The sequence below is a fragment of the Neltuma alba genome, unplaced genomic scaffold (genome assembly GCF_004799145.2).
Source record: "Neltuma alba isolate B1F8T4 unplaced genomic scaffold, ASM479914v2 tig00012187_pilon, whole genome shotgun sequence".
In the NCBI taxonomy this organism is placed as follows: domain Eukaryota; kingdom Viridiplantae; phylum Streptophyta; class Magnoliopsida; order Fabales; family Fabaceae; genus Neltuma; species Neltuma alba.
In genome coordinates this window covers 151086-161157 of record NW_021636728.1, presented here as the reverse complement: position 1 = coordinate 161157, position 10072 = coordinate 151086, and the positions used below count along the sequence as shown (strand labels likewise).

General features: G+C 37.2%; 2 protein-coding genes across 2 annotated transcripts; one reads left to right on the top strand and one right to left on the bottom strand.

Moving 5' to 3' along the window:
* The first annotated feature begins 3986 nt into the window (after nucleotides 1-3986).
* LOC114724439 (uncharacterized) lies at nucleotides 3987-7478 on the top strand. The gene is made up of 3 exons (XM_028910788.1): nucleotides 3987-4643; nucleotides 4745-4897; nucleotides 7095-7478. The coding sequence occupies exons 1-3, from the start codon at nucleotides 4026-4028 to the stop codon at nucleotides 7239-7241; spliced, it is 918 nt and encodes a 305-aa protein (XP_028766621.1). The 5' UTR covers nucleotides 3987-4025; the 3' UTR covers nucleotides 7242-7478.
* Nucleotides 7479-9199: 1721 nt separating this feature from the next.
* LOC114724414 (F-box protein At3g08750-like) lies at nucleotides 9200-9685 on the bottom strand. The gene has a single exon (XM_028910762.1). The coding sequence runs from the start codon at nucleotides 9683-9685 to the stop codon at nucleotides 9200-9202; it is 486 nt and encodes a 161-aa protein (XP_028766595.1).
* Between the last annotated feature and the right edge of the window lie 387 nt (nucleotides 9686-10072).

Sequence of the window (10072 nt, the reverse complement as noted above, 5' to 3'; positions counted from 1 at the left end):
ATGAATTCAGCATTAAAAATGTGTCGCCTCACTTGTCCTCCCTCACCTGCCTCTGCCATTAATGTCCTACTGACCATTGTTATCAGAGGGCTACTTACTCTTTCGATTCCACCTATCGTACACAACTGATCCCGATCAATTTGTTCATCACACATTGTAACCATTATCCTGTAATGTGTACATCATAGGTAAGTCAAACAGCAATAACAAATTAAGATGAAAAAACTTTCCTACTTCTAATGTAAATTGCACGGCATATCTTACTTCTAACCCTCCTCCCGTGAACACATGTGAGAGACAATGTTGAAAAACTTGTCCTTCTCAGTTATCACTCTCTTTCTCCTCTTAACGAGCTTCAACATGGAAATCCACGAAGAAGTTATTTGATGACTTGGTATGATTGTTCTCTTTGATGTCCTTCGGTCTTCTCCCTTGTCAGTCTCTTCATCTAATGACTCCACTCCTTTATCTCTTTCATCATACACAACATTAGTGGGCAATCTGTCAATCATTCATCCTCATCATTACTATCATCATCAACTTTATCTCCATCAGCATCACCTTTCTCATTGTCTCCTTCCTCTCCATCGTCATCATCTTCATTACTACCTCCTTCCTAATCATGGGATTCACCTTCAACAGTATCTCTATCACTCACATTTGTCACTACCTCCTTCTTCACCTTTACCATCAGATAGAAGAATCACTGCCTCATCGCCTGTGTTGTCAACAGGGTCCTTCAGATTTGAACTTGGCATCCCCTGTAGATGGAGCTGCACCTTCATAAGCTCCTCTGCAAATTGGTTACTAAGCCTTTTATGGCTTTCCTCAAGTGCATCCATCATCCTTCAATGCACTTCCTTCAATGCACTTCCTTCAATTCCTGTGTAATACATTTGTTAAATGGTTAAACTCTTTACATACTAATGAAGTTTATACTTATAAAACTATAAACATACTGGCCGTAGATGAGCAACACTTATTGTATTTTCCTGTACTTTTGTAGACTTCCTTTTGTACAATAGGCCTATATTAATATTTGACTCTTTGTTGACCAATTCCTTTATTCTATGGTCTGTCCAATATGCAATAGCATTTGTTGGGTCATAGTTAATAGCTTTTGACAATGGGAATTTCTCACCCAAATATAGCTGCAGCCACAATCATAGCACACCCCATATTAGCCAATTAAATTAAACAGTTACATCAATATTGAACAACATGTTTAGCTATAAACATACCAGTAAGAAGTACAGGCATCCACCCACAGTGCCACACAGATCCCTCTCCTTCCTGAACAAATTCACATAATCTTCCATTTCCTTCTAGAGATCATTCATGATGTATGTCGCCTCATCATACTGTCATAGTTGAACACACCACCCTTAATAACTTCTCACCAACTTTTGCACTTGAAGTTGGGGCTAGAAATGTGCCAAGTGTGACCAACATAAATAATAATTCAAAATGCTCATCATCCGTCCTACTTTTTATGTCAGCTAATATCGTGCTATAAGCAATGTTACCATACTTTCTTCTCAGCTTCTTATATGTGTCATGATTTTCATCAACATCTCCTTTTACCTCTTGCCTAGTATGGGGCACACCAAGCAATGTTCCCACATCATTTGCCTCAACTTCTTCTGTCCTCCCCCTCAATCAGAATTGATGTGTTGTTGGATCGTACGATTGAATGAAAGCTACAATTAACTCACATGGGAGTCTGTCACAATCCACATTCAACAACTTAGAGAATCCTATATTCTCTATCCTTTGTCTTAAACTTTCATCACTTTTAACAAATTCTGCCAGTGACATGAATTGATAAACAGAGCAACGGGTGAACATTTTCCATATTCTCTTACTTTTCTTCTTCTCCGGCCTCATTTGTTTGGCTCTTTCACTATATATTTTGTTCTCCTTGATAGACAGCCTTGCCCATGCCTCTTTGCCTTATTAGTTCTATCTACTGCACCCTTGAATTTTTGCCCTTGAGCAAATTCCTCTCTAAATAAGACATACCCATTCCTTGACCCTTTTAAAGTTGATGTCTCTCCCTCCAACACCATTTTTTCTGCACATTACACATTCATAAAAGCATGTCAGAAAACAATTATTGAGGGTGGGGCTATAAGCTAAAAAGCATTAAACAAAACCTTACAAGCTTAAAAGTGGAGTTATAAGGCATTTTTCCAGAACAATACAATTCACAAGCTTTCATTCATACGATTCAAATAGATCCAATCCAAACATCCAAACAACATAAACTGTTTCGATAATTCATTGTTCAAGGAAGCACTGGTTATCTAAAACATAATTTGTAAGCTTTCATAATTAAGAGTGGGATTAATCACTTCACATGGGTTTCATTTGAGGAATGTTAAAAATATAATAAAAGTTAGGAACTGTGATTGATAATGACACAATTATATAGGATAAAATTCTGAATGTATATTAATCCTACGTTAAAATATACACTGGCAAATATAACTCCAACAAAGGAACACACAGAGCAAACAGAACACATGAACAAGTAAACAACAGGGATATATAAGTTTTAATTTGAAGATAAATATTTGTGCTATTGACAGAAGTTGGAGACACAGAGGGGTGCAGTGTTGGTGACAGAGCTGAAGAATAACACAAATAAGTTGGCTTAGTGGACTGCTCAAGCTCTGCAACCCAAATTAATTCTTATTATCATAAAGAAAACCGGAATAAACAGCCAAACATGAGCGAAGCCGTGATTTAGCATAGCATATTTCTTTAAGGTAGTTTGATTCTGAATCCAATGCTACCAAAGCATTCTCTCTAGATTGGAATGCGTTTGATCACATCCAAACCAACCAACCGAACTTGATCTTAAAACAAAATAGACAAATCACATAGAACCCAAAAAAAAAAACTATAAGTAAGAATAATGAATATGGAGCCGAGATGAACCAAGATGGATAGCTCGTAATCCTTTATTATTATTGTTGTTGTTGTTGTTGGTATTTCCTTTAGAATTTTGTGTGACAAGTATCGAATTCCTGTCAACTTTCCTTTGTTTTCTAGAGATTCATACGGCAGGATATCAGAATTCAAACCTTGTGTGAGGAGGAAGGACGGAGATGGAGCTGAGATTGGAGACCCAGTCTTTGACTCTAGCTTCACTACCCATCAACAAACATAGAGAAGGAAGGAATGTTAACAAACTTACCTCTGTCTCACCACAAATTGCTCCTCTTCTCTCTTCCTCGACTTCGATCGATTGCCGCAATGTAACCATTCGGTCGCTCTTTTCCTTCTCTTCTTTGACGATGACCACCTAACGCTCTTCCTTCTTCTCTTCTCTCTTCTTCGCTCTGTCGGCTTCAACCGGGATCCGGGAATGAGAGTGTGAAAAGCCCCCGCCTCTCTCCCCCCAACTTTTGTTTAAAATAATACTCAGGGCAATTGGGTCTTTTCATTTAACAAAATAATGCCAATTTCATCTGATGAGACCAAAAGGGGATTTTTCAAATTGGGCAGACGTTTCTGTTATTTTGAAGTTAACGTTTCATTTTTCTGTCTTTTTCCCTTTTTATATTTTAAAGTCTAATTAACAAATTTTTTTAAAAAAATATAATTAGGGTAAAATTAATTGAAACAACCTATTAAATACAAATAACTATTGAAAAAATATGTAATTTTAACTGCGATTTGTTAACATTCAGACCAAAAAAAAAATAAAAGGCATCTTCTTTCAAATAAAAGAAAATGTTTTCATTAAAAAATCTAAAAATAAGAGTTTCTTTCGTGGCAGTCTGTTAGACTAATTTTTGGAGTTCATTATTATTAATATTAATACTGATTATCCGTCTAATAGTATATATTCAAGAAAACCTCTTACCCGCCACCTGCCCAACGTATAAATAACATTCGCTCTGCTCACTCTCACTCTACAGTTTCACTTTCGCTAGAGAATTTGATTTGATTTTCTGTGACGTATGATTAAGCAGAAAACGAGAGCAATCTCCGAGGAATTTCTTGAAGAATCAAGAATGGCACTTAATATTCAAGAGCCTAGTGATTTTCAGATTCCTGACGAGTCACCCCAAGAAGATCTCACTGAGCCCGCCAACAGGTTCTCGATGCTCCAACTTAATAACAACAATCCTTCACCCTCCTCCGCTGTCGCCGCCGGTGGATGTGGCCACCTCCTCCATCATCCTCCATGCATTAACTGCGGCTGTCAGGGCTTCAATCCCATGAAGCGTCGATCACCGGAGTCCAAGTTGGAATCCTCGCGTCCCAAGAAGCCTTCTTGCGAGCAAGAAGACCAGACGCAAGCCGGTGGATACTCGGCCGTTCCGCTCCCTCTCAGTCTCGAGAACCTCGCTGCCATTCAGAACAAAAGATCCGCTCTCCCTGTTTTTCGCCGATGCTTTTCCGATCCTTACACTGCGCCTTCGGCCGCCGGCACTGGAGCTCCGTCGACTCCGACTCCTTCGCCAGAGAATACTCCCTTGGCCTCCCGTTTGCCTCCCAGGCCTCCGAGTCTGAAGCGTTGCGTATCGGATCCCAGTTCTTCTCCTGCTAAAACGACTCGTCAGGATTCTAGTTTGGAGGATATGGGAATGGGAGCGGATTTGATCAAGGAAGAGAATTCGAATTTAATGGTATATAATTTTCTTTGGGTCATTTCTAAATTCAATTATTTTGCACTTGATCATGAGTCATGACTTTTGAGAATATAATGAGATGGAATTTGAATTTCCAGAGAATGAGAAGAATGAAAGATCGGTTGAGAGAGATGAAGAAATGGTGGGATGAGGTTATGCAGGAGGGGGAAGGGGAGCAAGTCGATGAGGGCGATAGAGCCGTGTCTGTCTCTCAAGTTGACGAAGGTGATAAAGCCGTGTCTGTCTCTCAGGTATGTTTCTGTTCTTTCTTAATCATGTACTAGTTCTTTTTCCTTTTTTGTAATAATTGGGCGAATATCAAGATTCCAAAGTTGGAATAGATTAAAATGATAAAATGAGAATGTGGTTAGGCTTTTTATAGAACTAGAATTTGGGCCCTGAGCTGCTTTAAGATATGTATATTGATATGGGTTATCCATTTAAAAGACAAAAAGATAATTCTTCGACATAGTTGTTTATGCCTTTGCTAGCATGGTTTTAATTAAGTACTGACTTGAAAAGGAATTGTTTATCAGCATTCAATAGTGCATTGCTGAATTTAAAAGCTATCCATATGTTGGACTTAAGCAGTGGCTTACATTGATCCTAAATTGTTGTGATCCTAAGGGTGAGTGTTTTACTGTTTAAGAAAAATCCACTATAGATAGAGAACTGGGGAAAATTTAGGTTTCATGCTTGATTCAAAATCCTTTACCAGGACGCCGAAGGCATCATGCAGCTTTTGTCTTTACTGTCCAAGCTCTAGGTTGTATTTCATTTCATTAATAAATCGTACAACATTCAGTCTTTTGAAAAACTATCCGTCACAATATCCTTCTATCTTCATAATGATGGCTTATATATATATATATATATATATATATATAAATGCTGATATTGACCATACATTTAAATTGTTGTGCATGCCTTTGCTAGCATAGTTCATTAAGGCTTTCCCTCAGGTCAAAAAGTAAGGACTTCCTTTTCAGCTTTCCCATTCCCATAGTCGATTCAACAGCAAGCAAGTCAGGCTTTCAATTGTATTTACTTGTAAAAGTATTTTCTAGTAGAAGTCAATAGTGAATTGCCGAATTTAAAAACTATCCACATGTTGTATCATATCATTGAAGGGACTTAAACAATGGCTTATATTGATCCTAAATTGTCGTGAACCTAAGAGTCAGCATTTAAGGGGAAAAAGGATACATTATGCATAGAGGACATGTTCTTTCTGTGACAGTTTTATCACTGTTCTCGTTCACAGTAGAGAACTTGGAAAGATTGATGTTTCATGCTTGTGTCAAAACCATCACCAGGACAAGAAGTTGCATTGTGCAGCTTATGTCTTTGCTGTACAAGCTCCAAACTTTATTTTATTTCAATAATGATTTTACAACATACCGGCTTTTGGAAGAATTTATGTACATTCTCTGCAGCTAAGGTTGGTTCATAGGATAAATCTTCAAGTTTCTCAAGTTGAAATAGATTAAAGTGATAAAGTGAGATGAGGATCAGATATTTATAGAATTACTCTTTCTAAGAGACAAAATGAATTATATGTTTGCTGGTATAGTTTTTAGTTTAAGTAGTGACTTCTGAAAAGAATTTTTGAACGAGTCAACAATGCATTACTGAATCTAAAAACTACTCGCATGTTATGTTTTATTATTAATGGAGAGCTGCTAAAAGAGACTTGAGCTGCGGTTTATATCGCTCCTAATTTGCCAAGAACTCAACAGTCAGTATTTAAAGTAAAAAAGGGGTGCACTATATAGAGGACATGTCATGTCTTAAGATATGTTTCATCACTGTTCTCACACACCATAGGGAACCTGAAAAAATTGAGGCTTCCTCCTTATGTAGTCAAAATCCATCATCAGGACAAAAGGTTGCATTACCCTGCTTTAATTTCGTCTCGATGTTCAAGCTGTAATTCATTTCACTAACGATTATACATTATATTGGCTCTGGAAAAGTTGTGCTTCAGCGCACCGTTTAGGTGCAGGGAGCCAATGAAGTTAGTATTTCAGATTATGGGCCTGCGTTCAATAAGATACTGATATTAGTATTTCAGATCATGGGCCTGCGTTCAATAACACACTGATATTACCAGCATGCTAACCGAACATGGACCAATTAGTATATAGAACAGAATGAAATTAAAAGGTTGAATAAATTTAAACAAAAAAATGAGACTTGTGCCTTCGATGAAAAAGCAATAAAAATAGATAAATAATATTGCAGAAATGAATTTGTTCAGTTGAGTCAAGTGTATTTTTTAAACTACTATTTTATTCACTCTATTCGGGGAATAGTATGATGGCTTTGCTTGGCGACCCCCTCCCCTGGCGGCTGTATGCTCTCGCTTTTATGATCACTTTTCACTGGCAGTATACTTTCCACCCTTTTTGGTTTTGGATTTGTGTTTAATTCAAATTTTTATTGTAGGATGATTCTGGAACCGAAGATGGTACAGAAGAAATTGTGAGTGTAGAGTGGGTTGAGAAGAGCCTGTGCATCAATTTCAAATGTCCTTGTGGTAAGGGATACCAGATCCTTCTCTCAGGCAACAAATGTTTCTACAAGCTTGTGTAATAGAGAGTTTCATATTTGTTCATAGGATTTTTTTTTTTGGTCTTTGGCCAGTGTTCATATATAGTATCATACAGCTTTCCATCCCTTTCCACTGACACTGTCAGGGAATTGAATGAGACAACTCTGTTCAAAGTTGTGTAAAATAACATGGGTGTTGTATCGATGGTATTTTGACTTGTACAGTGGATAATTCAAATGAGGTGAATAATGATGATAGTTCTTATTTGGTTGCCAAAACTTGTTAGTTGGTTTATTCTGAAGGCTGAAAGAAATTACCAGAACTTGAAGAAAACTATGTATCAATATATGAAGAGGAGAAAGATACTGATATTACAACTAAAAACAAAATACCATAGCATTTGTCTCTTCTATTGCTTCTCTGACAAATGGAGTGAAATTTTTTTTGTCTTTTTCTATTATGTATTGTTAATATAAAGCTAACTAAAATTAATTACCAAATTGAACCCTATTATTTTGAAGTTAAGAATATGTATATCTTCTTCTTCACAGAGAAATATATGCTTGATGAAATTATTGATTGGGACATTTTGGTTAATAATTTATTTAAAAATTTGGTTGTTAATAGGAGATAATCAGCACCATTTAATTCATGTAGCTGAACCCAAATAGTAGGATCAGCTGCTACATCTTGTTGCTCCGAAAAGATATGCATGTCCCCATATAAGCCAACATTAAAAAGATGGTTCTGCTCACACAAATATAGACAAGTGATGAACTAATTGAGCTTCGTTTTATTAAAACCAAACCTTCAATTCCCTTGCTTATTATGTGAGAACCATCAATTATCAAGCACGCGGAAAACAACAACCTTGTTTAACAATTACATATACAGGAGTATATGAAATGTTTTTAAATATATTTTTAAAAGTATTTTTAGGAATATGAATTGGAATAACAGGATAAAATGACAAAAAGACTTTCAATCAAACATAAGTAAATATTGGCATCAGTTTAAACCATAAAAACCAAAAAACTTAGCTCACTCTCTTGAGCTGTGTATTAATTCTATCGCTCCATTAGATTAAGAAATGAGAAAGCAAGAAGCTTTGTACGTTAAGTGGCCAAGCCTAGCAAATTTATATAGCCGCAATTAAACTATATATTATCCATGGAAAGTGAACATATGATGATGACTAGTAAAGAATTACTCCATTCCAGATCATAGATATAACCAAAATATTAAAAGGTTTTGTGGATTAATTTCCACCAAAATTACTGTGACAAAAGAAATCTGGAATGCAGAAATGATTGTACTTCAGAGCAAGGCTATTCAACCTGGGTATTCCAAACAGACACGAGACTCACCTGATAAGTGAAAGTATCACAACTGTGAGTGTTAATTGAACAGCTGAACTCCCTCCGTTCATTAGTAATGAGATTGACCATGTGAAGAACGCACTTTGGGTCACCCTCCACCTCGATGTCTTTGAGGTCACGGCAGACTACTTCATTCCTCCAAAAACATTAGGGGAGTAAAGCATCTGAAATTGGTCCAATCCTATATTTCTGAGTACAAGTCAAACTATTCCCAGATCCACTAGCAACCTCCTCTAACAAACATACACAGATGAAATAAGACCCAGGGCCCTCTTCAATCAGACGGTGATACTCAAATTTGTTCTCATATACACCAAACCCAATTGGAGTAATAACATGTTCAATTGGTATTGGTGTTACTGTAAACACTTCCGCTGCTATGTCGAACGAAATTAGTATATGTGAAAAAAAAAAGGAGGCCGGTATCCAAGCCAAAAAAATTTTCCATCAGCATTGAAACCATGAATTGGAACTATCCTATCATCTAAAGCCTCAAATTCCAGTTCCTTCCATGAACCCGCGCTTAATGAAAACATTTGCACTCCATCATGCTTGACTAATTCATAGAATTGATCTTCCTTCTTTTTACGCAACTCTTGATTATAAAATCTCAATATTTTTTAATCACTGACGGCGCTACAGGATACAAATCCTAACCTGCAAGAGCGCTTATAGTCATTCAGTGTGTTGGGCACTTCTCTGACCTCTCTAATCACTGGGTTCCACAGCCAAAGCGAACAATGAGACATGCCTCCATCATCACTGACTTGGACACAAAGCAGACCATTGCAGGAACCAATGATTCTCCAATAACGTCTGAAGGAATCGATCGAGGGAATGCTCAGAACTTCAACGTCATCCAACTTATGATTAACCAAACGTAAGGAACAACGCATACGCTCCGAATCGAATTCATGGAGGAGAAGAAAAGGGTTTTTGTGATCAGGGTGGTGGAGGTATTCAGCGATGAAAGATGGCGTTTTGAAGAGATTCTTCCATTCCTTACAGACAGATTGAAATCGAACGATGGACTTCACAGGAAGCCTTTTGAGAATGCAGATGATAATCTCGAATGGCAGAAAGGGGTTGACGCCTTCGCCGGCCATCCGCACTCATGGGAAAAGAAGGGGGCGGGAGTGTTAAAAAAATCTGGAAGGAGGTACAGGAGGGTTCATCGTCTCGTCTTGCTCCAGCTCCTCTTGTACCTGCTCGTCTTGGCCGTCCGGTCTGTGTGCGTTTCTTTGTTCGAAAGTCCGAGTTGAATCAAATACAGAGCAGTCGAGGAGGGAAGCTAACGGCAAAGAGAGAGTGAGAATATATTTAAAATACATGTTATTCAATTTTTCTGTAGAAAAAACGAGGGAAAAAAGTTAAAAAATTATTAAATGCTAAATAAAGAATTTCAATAAAAAGGTGTTGTTATTTACAAATTCAATATTGTCAACATCTAATAAAGCGTTGATACTAAACCTAATTTAAGATTTAGTAATTTA